Source organism: Platalea leucorodia (assembly GCF_965183815.1).
Source record: "Platalea leucorodia genome assembly, chromosome: 10".
Lineage (NCBI taxonomy): Eukaryota > Metazoa > Chordata > Aves > Pelecaniformes > Threskiornithidae > Platalea > Platalea leucorodia.
Window position 1 is genome coordinate 12975810 of NC_138832.1, and position 22831 is coordinate 12998640.

General features: G+C 57.8%; 2 protein-coding genes across 4 annotated transcripts; both read left to right on the forward strand.

The window, feature by feature from the left end:
- Positions 1–1609: 1609 nt before the first annotated feature.
- PRRG3 (proline rich and Gla domain 3) lies at positions 1610–10219 on the forward strand (the record flags this gene model as incomplete). 3 transcript variants are annotated; one of them, XR_014229311.1, is made up of 4 exons in its annotated part: positions 1610–1666; positions 4884–4925; positions 5599–5776; positions 6714–7135. XR_014229311.1 is itself a non-coding variant. In XM_082323071.1 (4 exons), exons 2-4 carry the CDS (start codon positions 4919–4921, stop codon positions 10217–10219), a joined length of 792 nt encoding a protein of 263 aa, XP_082179197.1. In that variant the 5' UTR covers positions 1610–1666; positions 4884–4918. The 3 variants fall into 3 exon arrangements, 2 of the variants coding, with proteins under 2 accessions (XP_082179197.1, XP_082179198.1); XM_082323071.1 differs by lacking the exons at positions 5599–5776; positions 6714–7135 and adding exons at positions 8983–9143; positions 9683–10219 and having other exon boundaries at positions 4884–5012; XM_082323072.1 differs by lacking the exons at positions 1610–1666; positions 5599–5776; positions 6714–7135 and adding exons at positions 8983–9143; positions 9683–10219 and having other exon boundaries at positions 4781–5012.
- A 6174-nt stretch (positions 10220–16393) lies between these two features.
- Positions 16394–22596, forward strand: LOC309595669 (mitochondrial fission factor homolog B-like; the record flags this gene model as incomplete). The annotated part of the gene is made up of 6 exons (XM_082322909.1): positions 16394–16615; positions 17164–17330; positions 18044–18132; positions 19119–19280; positions 21913–21991; positions 22465–22596. The coding sequence occupies exons 1-6, from the start codon at positions 16420–16422 to the stop codon at positions 22594–22596; spliced, it is 825 nt and encodes a 274-aa protein (XP_082179035.1). The 5' UTR covers positions 16394–16419.
- Positions 22597–22831: the final 235 nt, after the last annotated feature.

Here is a 22831-nt window from a genome sequence, read left to right on the forward strand (position 1 = left end):
CTGCGGTGGGGGAGAGCAAAGGGGGGAGCGGGCCAGGGTGGCCGTCGCGCTGAACCTGCTCTCTGCACCTAGATCCCTGCCTCTCTGGAGACCGTGGCTGCCGCGAGCAGAGGAGGGAACCGGACAGCGGAGGGAGCAGACAGACACTGTGAGTTTTACACTGCCTGCTGGGTCCCCCCCAGTTTCCCACTGGCAGGGCTGGGGTCCCTGTTTGGCAAAAAAACAGCCTCTTGCCCCAGACTCCATCACTCCCGGCACTGTTGCAGGGCAGCACTGCGCCCGCCTCCCCTCGTGCATCACCCCTCTGCCCCACAAGCCACGCAGCTTCGCCAGGGCAGGGCCAGGCAGACCCCCCCGGCAGCCACGGCCAGCACAGCCACGCCGCGGGGGCCTGAAAGGGCCGCCTGTTCCCAGGCCTGGCAGACATTCCTCAGGGGGTTAGCGGGATGCCTGGGCATGAGCTTTTGAGCACGGTGGGGAGATTACATTGGCAAAAAGCCCGTCGGGGAGGCGGGTAGATGCCAGCTTCCTTTGCGGGGGCAGGAGGGCCAGGGGTAGAGGAGGGGGGAGAAGCTGGCTGCAGGGCAGGCTGACCCCGCAGGGGCCTGCCAGGTCTGCAGGGCATCACCCCTGCCAACGGGAGAGAAAGGCCCCTGCCCTCGCTGCCAGCTGGGGTCCCCGTGCACCCCGCTGCCGCCACGGCAGGAGGAGGGGGTAGCGGGACCCCAGGGCCGGTCCCACCCGACTGCGTCTCCTCAGGCTCGGGCTCCGGAGGTGGCGGTGGATGGCGGCCCTGACAAAACGCTGGCGTTTTTCCACCACCCAGTCAGGTACGTGCCCTGCCGCCGGGCGCCCCGGCCGGGCCCGCGGGCAGCGGGCAGGCAGGGCACTCACCCCGGCTCTCCCCACGCAGGCTCCTCTGGCCCAAGTCCAAGTCCTTCGACTATCTGTACGGCATGGGGGAGAAGCTGCTGGAGAACTTCCCGGTGCAGGCCACCCTCTGCCTCTACGAGGACTCGGGCAGCGAGGACGAGGAGGAGGAAGAGGAAGAAGAGGAGGAGGAGGAGGAGGAGGCCGGGGACGTGGCAGCAGGTCCCCCGCCGCAGTCAGGCAGCCCTGCAAGGCCGGTGTGAGGGCGCGGCGCAGCGGGCGAGGGCAGGCCCGGCGGCACCAAGGAGGCGCAGGCAGACGCCTGCCCCGCAGGCAGCATGTGGGCAGGCAGCGGGCGCAGACCCCACCGCCCGGCGTCACCGGCCCTCAGGGGCGGCGCGGCCCGCGGCCCGGCCCCAGGCCCTGGCAGCGGCCGCGGGGCCCTGCCCGCCGCGCCCGGGCTCCGGCGGCGACCGCGCCCCAGCCGGCCCGGCCCTGCAGCGCCGCCGCGAGAGGCGGCGGACTACGGCTCCCAGCAGCCACCGCGCCACCTGCCGGCAGCCGTAGCCCTCGCTCATTGGCTGCCGGTCTCTCCCGGGTTGGGGGAGGAGCGTGTGGCCCCGCCCCCCGCCCCGCTCCGCGTCTCTATTGCAGGCGCGGGCGGAGGAGGGCGGTGCGCGCCGGCTGCGGGCGGCTCGATTGGCCGGGGGGCGTGGCCGGGGCGGGAGGGGGCGGGGCCTTCCCCTCCCCGTCGGCGGGCGGGAGCGGCTGCGGCGCGGCGCGAGGCGGCCATGAGGTACGGGCGGGGCGGCGCTGCCGGGAGCGTGGGGCGAGGGGACCGGAGCCCTGGGCAGGGCCGGGGGGCGGCAGGCGGGGTGCTGCGGCGGGGGGACAGGAGCTGTGGGGCCGGTTGCGGCGTGCTGGGGCGAGGGGGAAGGGGCTGGGGCCGGGGAGGCGGGAGCCGGGGGTCGCGGAGCTGGCGCGGGGAAGGGAGGAGCTGCGGGGGGGGTGTCGGTGGGGCAGGGGGACGTGGCAGCGGGGCAGGAGGTGGCAGCGGGGCAGGGGCTGTGGTGGGGGGGTTCGTCTGGGACCGGGAGGCCCCGTTCTGTTGGGCAAGTTCACGTTGGGGCTGATGGGGCAGGCGAGTTGGGGGGACGCTGCTGTGGGGCGGCACCAGGAGCTGAGGGCGGTGGCAGTAACGTGGAGTTGGGTTTGGGGAAGGCAGGGCTGGTGTGGGATGGAGGGGCCGGGCCGGGGGCGGCGCGAGGACCGGCCGGGTGGGGTCGGATGGGACACGAAGGCTGTTTTGGGAGGACGAGGCATCCTGGCGCCCCACGGGGACCCCGCGGTCCCTGGCAAGCGGAGCCGGTGCAGCCTCTTCTCCTCGCTGTGGATCTTGGCACGGAAAACCCCAAATATTGCTAGGATCCTGCTGAGCGGCTGGCAGCCGCGGCTACGTGATGCCAGGAGAGCCGGCGGCCTCCCTGCGTGCCGTGGCACGTCACTGGCGTCTGCAGATCCCCCGACCCGTACCTGTGCCCCCAGCCTGGCGAGGAGGTGCCGCCTCCCAGCGCGCCCACCGTGCCCGCTCGAGGTCCGCGGGCGGCCGGCACCGCGCGCGCACCATATTTTACCAGCACGATTTCCTCCTTTGGCATCGGTGATGGGAGCGGGGGCGGAGATGGGGGGAGCCCGGGGGAGACACAAATGTGCGACTGCAGCATCCTCACTCTCACGGCTGCATCCCTCGCGCCTCCTCACGGTTGCCTTAGCAACCTCCTATCGATGGGGTATTTATAGCGGAGGCGAACACGTGTTGGGAAGCTGGAGGGGGGGACCGGGACTGGGTGGGCGTCTGCTAGGTCAGGCTCCGGCTTTAGGCTTCTCGTCTGGAGTGGCTGTGTGGAGGCAGGAGGAATGCTGCTTGCTTTGGCATCAGCGTGTGCGGTGGTCCAGCTTTTCCTGCTCATCGGAGCTGGGGGAGGTCGTTAGGAATTTGCGCGTGGAAATAAAAATAAGCGTCTGGGATGCCTGCCCTTCTCCTAGGCATCACTCGTGCTTGTAGGCTTGCGTAGACCTGGCTTATTGTTGCACTGGAATAAACCATCTCTGAGCTCTGACACTGGGTGCATTGGCACAGATACTTGGAAAAAAGTTACAGATAAAATCTTCCTGACATATTAAATGTGTTGCCTGATGTATGACGTGGGTTATGGAGCTGGGGGTCCTGACAAATCTGGTCTTGAATATCTATTTCTGCGTCTCTGTTCTCCTGTCCATCAAAGGGGGAGAATGCCTGTAACAACGAGTGATACAGAGGTTTTGTGTGGAAACTCTGGCAAGTTTTCCATGCCGTGCATTCTTTTATCCTGTGGGTTTGGGTCTCTTCGTAAAAACTGACGACAACAAAAGGTCGGGTGGTCCCTGCTCAGAGCTGACGCAGCCTGTCGGGGAATGCATGGGTCCGGGGGCCTCTCGGCTGCTCTCACATCCCGCAGGGTGGCTCAGAGGAGCGGGGCTGGGTGCGCAGTTTCTCGAGAAAAGGCCTGGTGCGAGCTGCGGGGCGCAGGATGCAGCAGACCCCTCCTCTGTAATTCTGGTGCTCTGCTGCTTTTCCTCACTCCTGCCTAAACTCCGGCCTGAGGTTTGCAGTCTGAGTTTCGCAAACTGTTGGAAAGAAGCTGCTTTCTGCCTCTGGAGACAGCTCCAGGCTTGCTTGGCCTCTTGCCGCTTTTGGTGCAGGAACCTCAGAAACCACAGCAGACCTGATGTTGGCAGGGAGAGGTGCTAGGTTTACTGAGAAGGTGGCTGTTGGTGAGGTGTGGTATTGCCTGCTGTGGTGGTGTGCATCAGCCCTTCTGTGTGTCTGGATGCCTGCCTTTTATGTGAAATGAGAAATGCGTTTCTAGCCCTGCTGACCCCATGAATGGCCCTGTGCTGTCCCTGACCTCGCTTCAGCTGAGTAGATTCAAGTGCTTTTGAGATAACTGAATATCTGAAGTCCTGGACCTGAGATCAGCATGTGGTTTAGTTCCTGCTGTTTCTAACTGTATTTGCTCAATAAATCCCTGTAGGAGCTGGTTAGTCCTGTCTCCTGACAGAGTTGTGGCTTTGCCACAGCAAGGTGTCACACAAGGCGAGAGGAAACGAGTTTGCCCAGGATAGTCTGATCGGTGGGGCATCGAGCACAGGGAGAAGATAAAGTGTGAAAAACAAACGAGTGAAACTCCTCCTGTGAGCAGAGAGGGATATACTCTGCTTCTGCAGGACTTTGTTTCGCTCTTGTGGGGTTTCATTTAGTTTAGTTTTGCTTTTGAAGCACAAAAGGTGCTTTTCCGGCTGGAAAGCTGTTGTCCTGGGTGTGCAGGGAGCTCTGTCACTCTTGGTGCTGCCCTTAGCATGGCCCAACAACCTTTAGGAGATGCATATCCTTTTCTTTCCTGCTGTGTAGTCAGCTTTATGGCAGTGGAGAAAACAGTATGGTCCTGTTTATCGCAGATTGTGGGTAGGAGTTGCAGAAGTGAGAACTGGCATGGCTGTGAAGTTGATTTAAAACAGGATGACTGCTTTACCTGTATCCATCAATCCCTTGTGGAAGGGAAGAGCACCAGGCTGCGCCCAGCAGCTTCTGATGCGCAGGTCATCTTGTCTGCTGATGAGATATGGGGACTCTCCATCCAGTTCTTCCCTTCCTACTTCACTTGACTGCAGCCCCCTGAGCTTCTTGGGCAGGGCCCTGGCCCGGTGCAGCACAAGTATGGCAGAGACCTGCCCCAGGCTCTCAGAGAGCTGAGGGTGCCCTGAGCCCCTCCAGTCCCTTCAGCCGTGTGATGAGGGGGGAGGCAGCATGAGTCCTTGGCTCTCTGAAGAGGCACTGCTTGGTTGGGAACTCTCGTGGGTTCCCCAGAGAGCACCCTGCTTTCTGCATGAATCTGACCCTGGGTGATGGAGGTCTTGGGCTTCAGCGGGTGAAATTTAAGCTGTCAGTGACTCTTCTGTTTTCTTCCCTGCAGGTAGGCAGGAGTGCCCCGTAGCCGAGTGAGGCAGCATGGCAAGTAAGTGTTTCCCAGTCAAGATGGAGAGGTGGCGGTGGTGCTGGAGGAGAGAAGGGGGATGTTTGGCAGCCGCCTCTCAAGGAAGAGGTGCCTGAGCTTTTTGGGGGCTGTTACTCTGTGGGAAGTAGATGCCATCGGCTGTTATCCCTGGATGAGGTCTGAGGTCCGGCCTGACTTGCGCTTCTTTCTCCTGTGTGCAAGGTGGGAGTCGAGAGGAGGTGCTGAAGGGCTGACCTTTCTGGGACTCCCCATACGCTGCAGCACTTCTTTATTGTTGTGATGCTTGCTGTGCAAGGCAGGCCTCCCTGAGGCTCTGAGGACTGACTGGCCCCTCTGCAGGGGTTGCCGGCCTGTGCTGACATCTCCTAGCAACGGTGCTCCTCATGGGCCATGACTGGCATCCCATGAGCTGCCCATCATTGGGGCCATACTGCCTCGTAGCCTGTGTGGCTGCTGGCACTGGGGCTCTGCGTTCCCGGTGGATAGGCAGCTGCCTAACTCAACCCCACCGGGAGCTCGCTGTGTCTTGGCGTCTGAAGGAGTGCCTGGCAGATGGGGCTGCTCGGGGCCAGCGGCTAAAGCTGGGCTGAGACTGGCAAGGGTGCAGGGTGGAGGATGGCGTGTGGTCTGTAAAGAGCTGGACTCAACCCTCCCTCCTCGCTCTTCTGGGCAGCCTGCACAGAGGCTGCATGCAGCGATGTGATGGGAGCTCAAGAAGGATGGCAGTTATGAACGGGGAGATGTAGAGATCTGGCTGGGATCTCGGGATTTGCTCGGGGTGTCACCAGAGCCAGCTATGAAGGTGGAGGCAGTAGCCACGCTGGGCAGGAGGAGGACCCCAGGGATGACAGGTATGCCTTCTTTCATTATCTGTGCTGTGCTAGGTGGGGGAGGGAGCAGAGATCTTCAGGCAGTGTTTTTCAAAGGCAGTTTTAATCTTCTGTTAATGAGGAGGATACCCAGCTGGGTCCCTGCCTTCCTCCACTGCTGCCTTTTCTCCCTCCCAGAGCTCAGGTGCTGGCTCACCAGCACTTGCTTGTTGTGGGAGGTGTCCCCTGGGGTGGCAGTGTCCCCCGCCAAGCAGTCCCCATCTTGGTGACCCTGACGTGCAGGAGGGGGATGCGGTGGTCAGCATGTTCACCATCATGCGCTCTCCTTGGCTGTCGCTGTGCAGACACAGCTGCATGTCATTCCACAAAGCAGCAGCCCCAGGGATGTCCCCACAAGCCGGGCAGCAGAACTGTGGGGTAGCGGTGTGGCCAAGCCTGCCTGCCACCAGGGGCCAGCAGCACCTCAGGAAACCCAGCAGGGATGCAGTGAACGCAGCCCTCGCTCCTGCTCCCCCTGCCTAAAACTCTGATCTTTCCTGAGCACCGGTTCTCCAGCTGGTGTGGGGAGATGTGGAGAGGCACAAGGGGTCAATACTGAGGCTGCTGGGCCTTGGGAAGTCCCTCCTGCCCTGTGGTTTGGGGACACTGCCTGCTTAGCTGTCTGCTCTTCGTGTCAGTTGGGGATCCAGGCTGGAGATGAGAGTTGGCAAAGGCTCTTGTTTCCTGAAGGCTGTTGGCTTTCCTTCTCTGGTCCCCAGGCACGTGGGAGCTCTTTGCACTTCCCATGTAAGAGAGGGGAGGGATCAGTGACTTAGTTTCTGCTCTTCTGCCGTTTCTAAGTCCCTGAGGGAAATTGGATGTGGGGAGAGGCACATACCTCCATCGCAGCATTCTTTCGGTTGGGACATTGCTCGTGATACCTGCCTGCCTGTGTGTCTGTTTTTATTTCCCACCATAGTGGCCAGTTCAGCGTGGCAAAGCAGGGTGACTGGTATCTGCAGGGATGGAAAACCCTGACAGTGACATCTGCGGCCAAGCTTGTTGCTCCAAGGCATGCTGAGGAAGTTGGAAAGAGGCTCAGACTGAAGTGCTGAGGAGGGGAGAGCTGATACCGCAGCCTAATCAAGGTGGGAGGCAGAGGAGGTGAGGCCAGACTTCTCCAGCAAAGGATGGGACATTTGTGGAATGGATGGTGTCTTTGTAAAATTTCATCTCATTCTGGAAAGGCTGAAGAAAAGGTCGGCCTGCCAACCTGCTCCCTCTCCAGCCAGGATAGCCCTCCTCAACTGTGAAAGCCAAGGCAAGCTGATCCCTGCCCTCTTGCAAGATGCCTTCTTCTGTGCCTCTTAAAAATGCTTTTTTGGTTGTCCTTGTAAAAAAAAAAACCAACAAAAAAAGGTTTGCATAATAAAGTTGATTCTGAGGGAAGGTCTCTGACTCACATCATTCATGCTGCTCTTCATTCACACCTCAGTGGTTCAGCGCTCTGCAAACTCTCTCACTGAAGCAAGCCATTAATAAATCACGGGGGGAAAATGCACCTACACAGCACAAAAAAAGCACAGTGCCTCCAAGCACAGGATGGTGTAGCACGGTAACAGTAGCTTATGCCATGATCTTGTCCCTGCCTTGATATTTACAAGTACTCTCACAAATACCTTGCTGTGTTGTTTTAGGAGCAGGATACATGGAAGGTAAAGCAGAAGGAAACGTGCCCGTCTCTCTGGTAAAAGGCTCCTAATGAAAGAAGTTGGTAGCTTTTCACTGACTGTTACGTTTGATCTTCACCAAGCTCCTTATTGAAGGAGTATTTCTGTGTTACAGCCAAGCTGGTCTAATGGGAGACTCCGGCTGTCCCCTTGCCTCCTTGTCCTTCATCTGTTGATGTTGCTGCAGTGTGAGTTGCTTCACCTGGTTGATCCAACGGAAGAGTGAGCCTGAGGGTGAAGGAGGTAAATAGATTTCTGCGGATCAGCCAGCTGAACCGATTCATCTTCCTCAAGGGGAGCAGCATGATTATGTGGCTTGGTGGGAAGAGATGGTGTCAGCCTACAGCTGGGTGTGTTGAGCTGCATTACGGAGACACTCTCTTATGAAATGCTGCATGGGACGTTTGGATCCTGGAAGGGTCGTGGTTTGTGTGGAGTTTCTCCTTTCTGGGCAACAGTTTATTTGCCTTTCCTGTGCTGCTGCAGGTCCTGGTAGGTACCTGCTCCCTGCACCCCATGGAGGTCTCCCTCCTGCAGAATATGGGGGGAGAGGCTTTGAAAGGGCTGTGTCTCTTGCAGGCAGGAAGGTGCTGTTCCTGCTCAGTCTGGCTTCCTGACTGGATGCTCTGTGGGAAGATCTGATGTGGGCAACAGAGAGTCTCCCAGGCTTTGGGAGCAGAGGAAGGTTTGTGAGGCCTCTGCACCAAAATGCAGTAGGGATGAGAATATGATGCCATCTGAGGAGAGGTTGCTCAGGTCCATTTCAGTATCTGACTCATGACACCCTGTGCTGTCCCCATGTGTTGGGGATGTTTGCCCTTGGGCCTGGGAGAAGACACAGTGGTTTCTCTGAGACCTGAACAGAGTCCCTGAAGCCACCTGAGTTTACATGACCCCACAGCAGCTGGCAGCTGGGGCACTGGTTCCCAGCAGGCTGTCTGCTTTCCTCCTGGGGGGCTGTGGAGGTGTGAAGCAACAGAGGAGGCTCTGGGGTGATGGACGGGGGACTGCGGAATGATGCACAATACATTATGTGTTGTGAGTCTGTCTTGGTGCTGGCCCAATGTCTTGGCAGAGAGGCCTGGCTCTGCGTCCCAGCCCTGTGGGGTCTTGCTCACCCGATGGGATCTCCCTTGACCTGCAGCAAAGGGGCAGCAAGGTGAAATCCCATTAAGGGCAGGAGGTTGAAAATAAGTATTTTCTGAGCCTTCTGTCTCTTCTTCAGCTGCCCTGTGTGGTCTGCAGCTGCCGCTTCCCATGTCTTTAGCACCTCAGCCCTGCTGGAAGGATGCTCCTGGTGCCGTACGTCTCTGGGCAGACCCCAAGAGCCGTGTGCCCCTCTGGGTGTCGCTCAATGGGCACTCCGCTGTGCTAACTGAATTGTAGCCCTGGGCTTTTGGTGTTGGGGATGCCTGTATCACCAAAATCCTGTGGGCAGCCTGGTGGGAAAGCCTGGCTGGGCAGAGGCCAAGTGTGGGGTTGTCCCTGCTCAGCATGTCTCTGCCTTGTGTGTTGCAGTGTTCTTGGGAGCCAGGAATGCCCACTCGGTCCTGAAGCGCTTTCCCCGAGCCAACGGCTTCCTGGAGGAGATCCGGCAGGGCACCATCGAGCGGGAGTGCATTGAGGAGGTCTGCAGCTATGAGGAGGTCAAGGAAGTGTTCGAGAACAAGGAGAAGACGGTGCGTTTGTCCTGCCCTGCTCCCCAGTGGATGTGTGAGGGCTTACACCTTAGCAAGCTTGGGGCAGAGAAGGAAAGCACAGGGGGAACAGCCTCTCCTGTTCCCTTTGTCCTCTTCTGTCTGCAGGCAGCGTGCTGTGGCCTTGCTTTCCAGTGTGACTTCCCTTTCCCAGGCAATGCCCTCACCTTGGTATTGCCAGGACACCCTGCCCACAGCTACAGGTCGAGCTGGCACTCCCATGGCATGTGTGGGAAATTTGGGCTGTTGTCCCCGACTCTCCAGGCTGGGCTTGTTGTTAGCCAATTTTTTCCCTGCTTGGTGTGGGGGCTGTTGGCCACTGCTGAGAGATGTTCCCATGATCTTTTGTGTTGGTTCCCACAGCACCTCAGATGCTGGCAGCCCTGGTGAGAGTGGTGGGGGATGGCCAAAAAACTGCCTCTTTTGTGGGCCTAGGGAGGGCAGTGATTATTGCTGGTGGTGGTCAGGGGGTGCTTGTCTCACCTGCAGCACATGATGTTACTTCTCTGTTCCTGCCACAGATGGAGTTTTGGAAGGGCTACACCAACTCTGTCTACTCTGTCAAGGACCCCGGGCACAGCACAGAGCGCTCAGACGCTATGTATGTGGTGGTGCCCCTCTTGGGAGTGGCTCTTCTGATAGTCATTGCCCTCTTCATCATCTGGAGGTGCCAGCTTCAGAAGGCCACCCGCCACCGCCCTTCCTATGCCCAGAACCGTTACCTGGCCAGCCGAACGGGACGCAGCCTTCCCAGGGTCATGGTGTACCGGGAGCGGTCGCAAAGCCAAGGGGAAACCCAGTATCAGCGAGAAGCGAGCAACCGGGTGGCTGGAGATGGCAGAGCTGGGGGCACCCCCCAGCAAGACGGCACCCTTTACCCACCAGAGCATTCGGTCTCAGTCCTCTCCAGACTGTCCAGTGCCACCCCTCCGCCTTCCTATGAGGAGGTGACCGGCCACCCGGAGAGCAGCAGTGGTGAAGAGACCAGCGTCTCCTACAATGACCCACCGCCCAAATATGAAGAGATTGTGGCTACTGCCCCTGCCACGGCCAAATAGCGGGTCTGCCTCCCTCCTGCCTCTTCACACACTCACGCTCACCCACCCACCCTCCCTTTGCCACGCCCGGGACCCCCTTCAGGTGCCAGTCGGCACCCCGTCTCGCCTGTACAAGCTGGTGCCATCACACAATAGCCTTACCCTCCTAACCAAAAACGGCTGTCCCCCAGTGGGGTGAGGCTGGGCTGCGGGGATGGCTCTGGAGCCAGCCAGCCGTCTCCTGCCCCTCACTCCCTGCTCACGTAAGTGCTGTAGCAGCCGGAGCAGAGCAGCAGCTTGTTCCTGGCTCAACGCGGGGGTCTCCCCATGGTGCATTTGATTTCCTCACTTCCCCCTCAAACGGACATAACATTTCCCATGATTAAAACAGCCTCGCTGCCTCCCTGGGGTGCTGCTCAGCCTTACCCCATGTCCTCACCGGGCCCTGTTTGCTGTTCGGGGCTCTGATTAGGAGTTGGGGATGCAGAAGGGGTGCGGCAAATTTCTGTGCATCCGCACAGTCGGTGTCCACACTCTGTGTTGGGGGAGAAAGTGCTTCCCTTGTGTGGATTTGCTGCCAGGTGGGAGTGGGGAGCCCGGTCCACCCTGCGGTGCCTGTAGCGATATTCGCTGTCCAGAGATCAGGGAGAAGCAATCAGGGAGGTGCTTTCTGATCTCCTAGATCACTTTGGAAAGGGAGAAATGCTCATGGTGGTCTTGTACGTGAGGTAAGTGACTTTGGAGTAGCAGGCCCTTTTCCTGATGCTCTCCACTTTCCCCCTGTGGGGTGCTGGGCAGCTGGAGCTCTGGCTGTGGCAGAGCTGGCCAGTGGGGTCATCTCTGACCTTGAGCCAAAGGTGATCCCATGGCTTTAAGCGGTGGGGATGCCGCTCTTTCCTGGAGCATGGCCTGGCTGGTGTCTGCCCCAGAGGTGGGATGCCAGCACAGGGAGCCTGCGGATGGGCCAAACCTCCCCTCTCCCTACCCCAAACCTTTCCATCCTTCCTGGCCCCTCTCTTTGGGGCTCTTTGTCGTCCAGAGCAGATAAAGGGTAATGCGAGACCCCGCTCTCCTCCAGGCCCCTCTGGTGGGCAGAGCGCTTGGTGGCCACGGCCATGGCGTGGGGGCTCTGCTGACAGAGGTGGCTGCAGAGCGGAGAGCTGACTGATCGTGCCGCCACCCGGCGATGCCAGTGGGTCAGGAGTAGGGCCAAACCCCGTTGCGCCTGACCACTGGGTGGTTGTGGTGCCAGGGCAGGGCATAGCCAGGTGCTTTGCTGTGGGACCTCTTTTCCTGGGCAGCTGCTTTTGGGGTCCAAGCAACGGGGATGTCCTTTCCCAGTCATGTCTGATGGGTTAAAAAGGGGTTTGTGCTCACCAGCCCCCCAGGAGTAGCCCAGAAACTCCCAGCACTGCCACCCCTTGGTGTTCACCCCAGCACCAGTCTCTCCACCAGCACCGAAAGGCTATTGTACATCCACTGGCTGCCTGCACCCCCTCGGTCCCAGCAATGCTCTCACAGCAGATGCCCTCAGCCCAGAGCTGAGGCTCACCCAGCGTGGCCGTTCCTGGGGCAGGACGTGGGGTTTGCAGCTGCTGGCACCTTGTCTGTCTCCTCCCAGGCCTTTACTTTGCCTTTTGGCCTTAGCAAATTGGGGTTAAGGAAGACCCGACAGCGAGTGTCAGGGTCAGAGCCTGGAAAAGATGGGAGGGAGACAGAAGGGTGCTCTGCCTCCTCTGTCTTTGATGCTCAGTCATTATCCCTGCAGTTTGTATTCTGTAAAACTAGGTATATTTCTGTGCAAAAAAAGGTATTTATTAAAAAACCCTCACTGTCTGAGTGGCACAGGGTGGCTTTTTCCCGCAGGGGGGATGTCTCATTGGGCACAGCCGGATTTCCATCTGGTGGGGGTGCTGGGGCTCAGCTCTGCGGGGTGATGGGGGCAGCTGTGGGACGATGGCACCAATACCCCCTGCCCTGGGCACGGCTGCAGCACGGTCCCCAGTGAGGAGGGGACCATCTCTGGAGATCGGGTGTGTGCTGCTGCGGGGCTGGGATCGAACCCCACGCATCCAACAGGAGCCTCTGACTTCCCTGGGCAATGTGGTGCAAATCCCGGTGAGAGCTGGAGGGCGTCCCGTGAGCCCTGACCCCTCAGTAGAAGTGTGGGGGGATTTCCTAAGGTCTTTGAGGGGATTTAGGTGCACAAGTTGTCTTGCCGTTCCTCTGTGTGCTCCTAAACCTCTTAGATAATCCCCTTTAAATAGCACGACTAGGGCAGCGTGGGATTTATTTTAAGCCCTTTCAAAACCAGATTTTACAGTCAGGTCTTGGACTCTGTCCCCATTCAGAAGTGTTTAAAACTGTCGTTCATCCCAAACGGATCATTTTATCGCTATGGACTCTGCTGCGAGGCAGGGGAGATTAGCTCTGGCACAGCTCGGTGCTTGGATGGCCGCCGTCCCCGCTCCTGCCCGGGCTCCCACGCCGGCGTGGGGCCGTGCCGTGGCTGGCACTGCCACGGGCAGTGGCGTTGGGGTGCCAAGAGGAGACGGGCTGAGACCTCACCTTGGAGTGGGGGCTGGTTTGCCTGCAAACATCCCTGGGCTGCCCGTGCCTGGGGACGGGGGCCCGGTGAAGCTGCTGGGTTTGCTTCTGTCCCCCGGTGTTGCCCCTGGCGAGAGCAACCCTTTCGCTCCGGCAAAGCTCTGACCTTCGTGGTCAGTGCTGGGAGAGGCCGACCTGCGGGCGGGGGCCCGGGGGATGCCCGGGGGATGCCCGCGGCCCGCGGCGGGGCACGGCGCTGATGACTCGCAGCCCGTTCCCTGCCCCGGCTGCGGCTTTAAGCGCGGCGGGCGGGCCGTCGGGAGGGCGGGCTGCCCCGGCCGCCACCGCCCCGGCCCCGGCCCCGGCCCCGGCTGGCAGCGGGCGCGGCTGTTTACAGCTCCGACAGTTGCCTTGGACTGCAAAAAAAAAGTAAGTAAGTGGCCCCCGCACTGGCCCCCTTTGCCAGCCGCAAAGCCGGCGGGTGCCGGAGCCGGGGGGGCCGGGGCGCTGCGGGCACCCCAGCCCCGGCGGGGGAGCGCCTCCGGCAGCGAGAGGCGCTGGGGCGGCCCGGGGGGCGGGAGCCCTCCGTGCCCGCAGCCGCCCCCAGCCCCGCTGCCTCCCCGCCTCGCTCCCCGCCGCGGGTGGCCGGCTCCTCACGCGTGTCCCGTGGCCGGCGCGGCTCAGACCCGCCGCGGTGGTGGGAGCCGGGGCGCTGGGCCTGGGGCCCCGAGCCCTTCGCCCCGCAGCGCATCCCTCAGCGGAGGCGGGCGGCGGAGGGGCCACCCCGGCCCTGCGGGGCCGGCTGCGGCTGGGCTGTGGCAAGGGTGACAAAACCCCTTCCCCTCCCTGTTAGCCCCTCTCTGTCGTGACAAGGGACAGCCCCAAGCTGAAGGGCAGCGCTGCGAGCCAGGTCAGCTCCTCTAGCAGAGGGCTGCTCACCCCAGCACCCCATCCTGAGAGCACCCCATCCTGGTACCCTCGCCTGCCTTGTATGGAGCATCCTGGGCTGGGGAGGGATGGAGAGAGGTAGGTTGTGGGGTTTCCCTCCCCAGGGCAGGTTTTCCCGGCTTGCAGGACTTAAACCTACTCACAGGCTTAGCAAGCCGGAAATTTCCAGTCGCTGCAAATGCAAGAAGTGCCAAAGCAGAGGCTGAGAAGCAGTCGTCTTCTGCCGGCGAAGGGGGGTTGCTTGGCAATAGCCAGAAAAAGCCCTAAAGAAAGTTAAAGGAGGAAATCCAGCCACTTAAGCATTTTGTTGTTACGGGTTTTGACAGCTGATTTTTTTTTTTCTTTTCTTAATAGCTTAGTCTCTAAGAGCCTGCTTCTCACTCCCCTCCCATCCCTCTGCTCTTTGGGAGCTGCAGTAGTTTCACAGGTGATTAGAAAACGAACTGATCTGCCCTCTCCAGATTTATTGTTATTAATATATGCTGGTTTCCCAGAGAGCAGGCTGAGAAAGCGACACAGGGCATTCACTCCTCTAAACCACCAAAAATGTGAAGGAGAAACCTGCTGGTCTCCACGGTTGTGGACCGTGGGGCTGGGTGTCTGATGCAGGTTTCTCCTGTGGGTCTGACACTGCTTTGGGACCGTCCCAGGACTTATTGTCCCGCTCCTGAGTGGGGGGGTTCCTGCAAAAATCCACTTTCTTTGAGGTTTTGGGGAGAAGCAGGGTGCATGTGTGTTGTGACACCCATGGGCTGGTGTCACCCATGCCAGTGTTGGGTCTGGGCAGGGTGGTGGAGAAGGTGCGGGGCAGCTGTGCCCCCGCACACCGCGTCCCCAGCACCGCCTCTGGGGCAGGCCCGGTTGCAGAGACGGGATCTTGTCTGTGCAGAGCGGGAAGCAGGAAACTGCTGCAGCTGATGCTGGGCAAATTTCTGTCTCTTTAATTAAAAGGTTTTTAATGACAGAGGAGGAGAGAGCAGCACAAGGCAAGTGATCACTGGAAGTGCTGGTTATTGCAGATGCGGAGCCGGTTCTGCCGCCCTCATGTACCTGGAGTTACAGGGCCCGGCTGCTGCAGGGGACGGGATCAGTGGCCTGGGAGCCACGTCTTCTGCGGTCCTTTGGGCTTCGGGAGATGGTGCTGTTCCCCAGGGATTTGCCTCTGCTCCTCTCCCCTGGGTGATATTACAGAGGGTGCCAGGGAGCTGGGGCAGGCGAGGGGGTCTCAAGTGCCCTGAGAAGCAGCAGCAAGAGTGGCAGTGGGCAGCCCTGGCTGCTGCTGGCTGGGAGCAGCCTGATGGGCTGGAAATGCAGCGTCAGACCCGGCTGCTAAATATAGTCCCCGGAGGTGATCAAAGAAGGCAGGGCCCCTGCACGCTCGTGCTTGCTCGCCTCCTCCTGTTTCCCCTCCTTGAGCTTTGAAGAGGAAAACCTCTCCTTCCCCCGGCTGTTTGGGCTGTGCTGGAGAAGGCGATCCCTCTTATGGTGGAGATTTTAACCTGGAAGCAAAGGAGGACCTTTTTGGGCACGACGAGCTCAAAGCGCGGCAGCAAGGAGGGTGCATGTGGGATTTCTGGGATGCCGGGGCAGCGCTGAGGTCCAGCTGGGGTCTGCCAGCCTCGGCAGCCCTCGCTTGTTGGGGTTTTCTCCTCGGCTGCAGCTTTTTGAGAAAGAATAAAGAGTACATGTGCTGGGAGCCAGGAAGGTGTTTTCTGGGGCTCCTCTCCCAAAAATGTGTGTTGATTGCCCTCTGCTCGCATAGCTCGGTGAAAGTGTTGGGACATTGTGGCCCCAGAGCACTTCCCAAAGCCCTGGGACTGGGCAAAGGGGAAACTGAGGCACGGGGCTGTTGTGCATCCTGAGCAGCTGCAAAGCCCCAGTTAGTGTCCATGTCCCATGTCCTGCTCCTGCTGTCAGCTGCCCCCAGGAGCAGTGAGAGCTGGGGACTGTGTCCCTCCTTGGTGCTGGTCCCCTCCTGGGAGAGAGCCGAGCTGGTGCTGGCCTGGGGGAGCTGACGTGTGCTTCTCCTTCCCCGCTGGGAGGACAGTTCAGCATCTGGCAGCTCTGCTCAGGGCAAAGTCCAGCTTGTTCAGCTTGATGTGGGTCACTCGAGGACATGGGTGCTGGATCGGGTGGGGAATGGGGTATGGCCCTAGGGGATACTGCAGTGAAAATGTATACAGAGAAAGAGTTTAGTGCTCCGTTTTTCCTGTGGTAACCTGGAATCTTATCGCTAAAACGTGTGTTTTGTTTTTAGAAAACCTCATTTTTCCTTGAAGGTTTTTGAACACAAAAATGTGCTTCCAGCCCTCCAAAAAACTTTGCTCCTGGGGTATACTGAACTGCTGTTCTCCCACAGGTGTGCTGAACTGTTGCCCTCTCCTGGCTATCAATGAGGCAATAGGTGCGAAGCTCATGCTTTGCTCCCAGGACGTGTAGGAGTTTTCTCCTTTCTCACCCTGCCGGGCAGGAGTTCCCAGCTGCAGTGGCCCCTCTCCCTTGCCCCCGCCAACTGGGCTTCATGGGACACCCCGTTCTCTGGGACAACTCCAACGGCATCTGCCTTTTGGGTTGTTTCTGCCTGTATATTTTAGCTGTTTTATAGCACGTGTTGTCCCTGTGGAGGTGCCAGTTTGGAAGAGCTGCTTGCTACCACTTTCGCTCGGCTTGCTTTTCATTTGTGTGAAACCCCAGGGTGCTCAAGCAATCTGCGGAAATCAAAAAAGATGTGGCCATTTTGGGGATTGGACCTGAACCGAGTCCGCTGTGACCTGCTCTTCACAGAAGCCATCAATCAAAGGATGCAGGTTCCCAACAGGCTGAAGGTAGCAGATAGCTTCAGCCCGGTGGACAAGGAGCCAGTGACAGAGGATGTCCCTCCTTCCTTTCGGATGCACATCCCTGATAGGATTTCTCTTGCAGGTAATGTCCTGGGTTGTCTTTTGGGGTGGCTAAAGGTTGGTGGGGCTCTAAAACATCCTAGGGAGTAGGATCCCTTTATAAAGTCCCCAGTGATTTGCTTTGCAAGAGGAGAGGACAGGGTCAGATGTTGTAGTCAGCTTTCTTCTGGAAGGTGGGATGGTGGAGAGATGCTTGGGGAGAGGTGGGCAAAGGTGACCAGCGGAAGGCAGGAGGGGTCTTAGTTCCAAAAGGTGAGGAGCAAAATGTGGAGACATCTCCCTCCATATCTCTTACAGTTCCCTCTTGGCCTTTGGTAGGCTCCCTGCTTTGAGATGCAGAGACATGTAGCCCTTTGTCTCTGAAAAACAGCTCCCAAACCTCACTTTCCTGGAGCAGTGTGTCTGGGCCTCTCCGGGCTGTCCTGCTGCTCACACCCGCGGGATGTGGTTTTTGATGTACGTCTGGTAACACTAGACACAGGGTTGGCTTTCCTACATGGTGGATCTCTCTTCTCTCCTGTCCTGAGGACATTCAGGTTGGTTTAATTCTTCCCTCTCTCCTCTCTGTAGAAATATCAGATGCCAGTTTGAGGCCCATCCTGCTGAACCAGCAAAGGAAGGTCCCCTCTGTCGTAGTGCCCACGTCCCCGGACTCCTCTGCACAGCCCACCCGCCTCGGGGAGCTCCCTTTTCTGCATGTAGCCAGCAGATCAAGCTCCCAGAAACGCAAACGATCGGTACTGTACTAAGAGTGAATGGGGTTGTCTGTGGTGGGAAGGGGGAGCAATCCCAATGTTGGGTTTCTCCAGAGGTCTGTTATCAGCCCAAGCCAGAATTCATCTTCCAGAGCGCTACCTCCTCCTAGGAGGTCCTAGGAGTCCTAGAAGCAAGGGTGTAGGGGTGGTGGGATCTCTTTCTGTCCCATAACGAGTACTCACCTGTGTGCTAGGACATTGATTTGGCCAGATATCCTACCACATTTTGTTATAGGCTGAGGTAAGTGCAGTTCCCCCACAACCTCCTTCTGCTACTTTTGAAGTCCCTTTTCAACCACTGTTTCTCCTGGAGGAAGTATGAGATGGAGCTGTTTCGTCATTGCAGCATAAAGTGTTCTAGTGTCCGAGCTGAAAGCAGATTTTAACCTTGTGTGAAACTAATTCAAAGAGAGGCCCCTGACATGGGCAGGCAAAAGTTTGGTTTGCCTGCTGATCTGCCTTCTCAAGTGTTTTCACCTCCCTGAGATTCAAGAGCCGTTCCTGGATGCACTAGGTTCAGGATTTTTGATCTGAATGGCGATCAGATCAGTGGGCTCCTTGCTGGTGACCCTCCCACCACCGAGTGCGTTCCCTGGGTTGATGGGCTCCTGGCCCTGCAGACCGCGCAGAGCACCGAGCTGGACTCGCCCCGTGCACGGTCTCTGCGCTAATGCGGTTGTGTTTGATGCCAACAGGGCCATCACAGCAGCAGGTCACGGCGGGAGAGGACTCCAAGTGACTGTGCCCAGCTGGTCTTGCACAGCCCGGGCCAGCACCATGAGCGGTGAGCACGAACCCAGAGCCATCTGGGGTGGGTGGGGATCAGCATCTCCTGTCGTCTGTGCTGGTTTGATGCTCTCTGGTGTCGGTGCCCCAAGGTGGGGGGGTATCCAGATGAGGGCAAGGCAGTGCCTGGTAAGTCCTACTCTCACACGAGAGGAACATGGCTTCTGATGTCAGAGGGATTTGTGCCAGGCAGTGTGGAAGGCAGCAGTGTTGGTCCCCAGCGTGATGAGCTCTCTGCTGAGATGCACGTGGCAGAGCACGTCCCCTCTTGCAGCAGGCTGGGAGCGCTGTCCAGCCTTCCCTGGCCATTGGGCCAAGAGGACCTCGCTGCCCACTCTGGCTTGTCCCAGTCTCTCTGGCTCTGCCCATCTTCCTCTCGGTGCTTTGCAACGTGCTCTCCTGCTCCACCACCAGCATGGCAGAGTGCTGGGGACTATGGGCAGGTGACCACTGGCAAACAAGGCACCGGGGCTTAACCTGTTTCTACAAGGGTTGTTGAAACTTGGAGTGCCTTGCAGACAGGGTGGGCTAAGAGCACACTTGTTTTTCAGCTCTTTGAGTGTCGCTTGTGAGCAGTAGCATGGTGATAGTGATCCTCTGCTCATGGCCTTGGGCTCCGGAGTCTCGCCAGTGGAGAAATTGTCTCTAACTTAATCCCAGAGCAGAGCCACCTTTCCCCCTAGAAGTCCAGGGTTGTCCTGGGTGGCAGGAGAGCTGCCTTCTGCAACCCCTGTGAGAGCAGCTGGTGAAGGTCTGGTTATCACACAGCCATGGTTGGCTTTGGAGGAGTCAGGCAACTGCCTCTGAGCCTGGAGGCTGCTGGAGGGGGCTCTCCCACCTGGTGATGTGGGGGTCTGGGTGCTGATGGCATTGCCCAGAGATGCTTGGAGCTGCTGAAGGGATGAAGGGCACTGCCAAACACCAGGCTGTGCCCGTGCTGTACGAAGCCAGGAAATAACAGGTGTGATTCTGTGTGCACCCCAGGCCAGACACGTGCCCCCTGCCCATGCGCAGTGCCCCGCTCCCCCTCCTTGCGGAGACAGGCAGGATCTACTCCATGCAGAACATCTTCCAGACCATGTACCTCTTGGGGCAGGTGCTCTTCCACCGTCTCCAGAACTCTCTGCAAGACCCAGTGCCATCCAGGTGACTTTGGCTCATCTTGAGCCACCTCCCTGTCACTCTGCAAGGACTTGCCTTTGCCTCGCTAAGGCATGAGCATGGCGCAGCCTGCACGGCTGCCCCAGACTCTCCTCCTTGCCTGTCCTGTCCGCCAGCTCTGGGTGCCTGGCCCAGGAGCACCGGGTGCAGCCAGCCTGGGTGCAGCCTGCTAACCCAACCCAGCTTGTGTCTCCTGCTTAGCTTAACACCGGTCCCCCAGACACCCCGAGTGATTGAATGCCACCTGTGACATTGCTGGGATTTTAGCTGCCCTTTACTGCTAAACAAGTGCTAATTTTTCTGCATGCCTTGATATCTTGATGGAGAGAAATGTGTGAAGGGAATCAAAATCCAGAACAGATGGCCTGACCCAGGTCCTGTCGCCGAGACACCCTCCCTCCCAGCACCCTTGGCTGTATCTTGGTCACTCTTAATTAACCTTTTCCAATGAACTGGCTGCACCAAGTTACTCATCCCATAGCCAATGCCTCTGGCCAGGGTACAGTATGCCTGCGTGCTCACTGGAGCAGTTGTGCAATGACCTCAGTCTCTCTGGATGTGCTGGAGCAACTGTCTCTACCACACTCTTTATCTCTGCAAGTGCAGTAAATTTAATGTGTTCAAAGACATCACTGCAGCCTTAAGGTGTCTCCACTGCTCTAAGGCTGCTGAGCACCCGGAGGAACATCTAAATACTTCTAATTCTCCTTGAGCAAAGCCTCCAGGCAGAAAGGGAGGAGAGTGAGCATCCATCATCAGTGGCACATCCTGCCTTCCCTCCCCAGCTGGTGTGGAGGTGCAGGGAGCTGGCTTCTGCCTGTGGACAATGCAAAGTGATGTACCTGCTTTTAACCACAGTTGGCTGACGGTCTTCATGTTGCTTATTTTTTTTTAACAAAATCTGAGCATGCCAACAGATCTGGTTAGTGGCTACATAAGACCTTCTCCCTCCTCCCGTCAGCAGTAGAGGAGGTTTAGGCCATGGTACCATGAGAGGTGGTAGCTTGCAGAGCTGCTGTAATGCAGTGGGGGGAGTCCCAGGCCTCTCCCCAGGTCTCAATCTCCCTTTGAAGCCAGCCACCTTGAAACGCCTCTTCTTGGTACTTTGCATCACTTCACATTCATACAGTATCTCTTTGATATGACAACTTTGTACCCTGTGCAACAATAAAAATTGAAAAAAATGACTGAGCTGATTTGTTTGTCCTGAAATTTTAATAAAGAAAAGTCTGGTCTTGGACAGAGACTGGAATATTTACCTGACAGCGACCTCTTGAAGGGTATGAGTCATTGGAAGATAATTTCTAGTCTCTACTCTAAAGGGTGTTCACTTGTATCAACTGGGATTTTTCAGTCAAAAGTGGCAGGATGTGTCCCTTTTTAATGGCTCTGTGCTGGGGGAAATTGGATTTTCTTTCTGTTGTAACTTTCATTTTACACTGCAGCTACATTACGTGGAGGTATTATCTCACAAATGTATTTTCAGATAGAGATTCACTGAATCTCCGCATGCTGTTCTGGCTTGTCTTCAGCGAGATCAACATCATGTTGCAAACAGGAATAAATACCCTCCCCAAGGTCTCCGAAGGAGCGGTGTTAGACACTCGTTAACCCGTATGGTATCAGCAAGTGCCCGTGCGAGTTGTTGGTGTGCATAGGGGAGTTTTCATTATAGAAGAACTGATGTAGGGCTAGCCTATGATGATAGGAACAACAGACTGAATATGGCAGTTTTGATTTTTCTTACTGTGCATCTACTTTATTTTGTGGCTTTATTTTGTGGCTTGGTGCTGTGGGCCCTGCATCAAGGCTGTGTCTCCAGGGGATGCCCTGGAGATCCATGCTCTGTGTTGCCTCTGCCAGTGCAGCAGCTAATCCCAGTGGTAGCCCCTTTGTTTGCAGGGATGGAAGAAAGTGGTGCATGCTTGGGTGGCTTGTTTATGTTTCAAGTTGCAGGTAAAATTTGCTATAAGAGCAAAAAGCGATACTTTTTTTGTTGGAGGGGTGGGGAAGGTGAGTTGTGGTATCTGGAGATACCGGAGAGGAACAAATCCTTGTCTCAGCAAACACAGGACCCTTTTCTGCTGCCTGATGCACTTGCTCAGATAGTTCCCCCCAGTTGATGGCTGCTTCCCACCAGCGGGATCCTCACCTGCTGGTGTAAATGAGATCATCCCTCCATTTCGGCATTGGCCCTGTGATACGTGTTTGCCTGACTGGCTCTAAAGATGATTTATCCAACCCTCAGTGAATTCCTCTGATGACAGAGAACGGATGCTCGGTAAATATCATGTTTCTCTCTGTTGGACCTCTAAAGAAATACAAGCATGCGTTTTCCCTGTTGTCTGTCATGGCATGTGCTGTATGTTTTGTTGTGATCACTACGGGGTGCATGGTGGAGGGGTACAGATATGCATGATGGGAGTTAAGAAGAGATGAGTAGATGCTGTGCAGGTGCTGTTTCCTCTCTCCTGATGCTGCATCCAGACAGCACATCCTGGGCACACACACGCTGCCTGCATGGCTCAGCTCCCCCTGGCAGTGCCGCATGTGCGGGAAGGCAGTTGCACCTCTTGAACAGTGTTTGTCCATCTGCATCTCTGTTTTTCTTCCCCAGCTCCCAGGAGGCTGGCCCAGCCCCAGAGAGCACCTTGGAGGAGGTCGGGGCAGCTGAGATGGCAGCAATGAGAAATCAGGTGAGATGGGGGTGAAGGGCTGCAAATGTTTCCTGGGAAAGCCATAGGAGGGTGGGTGAGGAGGTTCCAGGGGTCTGTTGCTCAGTCCTGATGGGCTGGTGTTGCCAAGCTAGTCCTGGCTGACGCTGCTAATGCAGAAGCAGGGGAGGACTTACATGTGTGTTGACCCATCAAGGTCCTACCCTGAAGGGCTGTAGGGCTACAGGAGACAGCCAGACCCCTCCGTCTGCTGGCAGTAAAGGCCTCAGATGCCCTTCTGATGGGAAGGACTTTTTCCTGAAGCATCTGCTCAGGAGCTGAGGTACTGCTGCTAATTCTTCCACACAAAGATAGCTGCTGCTCTAGAAAAGGAGGATCTGAAGGAGACGGCAGCTCCCATCCCTCCGTCCCTTGCTGTCCCACGCCTCTGGGGTGTAGCCAGTGTCCTGCACTTTGCTGCAGGGCTGACAGCAGCCCCACTGCTTCCCTTGCAGTTGACGAGGATCTCGGGGAGGCTCCGCGTGCTGGAGGAGCAGTGCAATGCCTGGCAGCAGAAGGAGGCCCTGGTCTACTCTGTGCTGATCTCCGCCTGCCTCATCAACACGTGGCTCTGGCTGAGGAGATGATTTCCCATGCCCTGACCTGCCTTGCCCAACCCTGGCAGGGTGGGTGAGGGCAGGGAGAGAATCCTTGCTTGTGTACTTGCAAACAGTAAAACTATGTGTTTCTTCTTAACTTGACCTGCTTTTTGCACTGTAGGCCCTTGAGGACCTGTGTTCTTTAGGCCCCGATTACAATGAAGGTGTCATCCCTCTCCCGTGCTCTGGCATCAGAGGTGGGTGAGGGAAATGATGAAGCTGG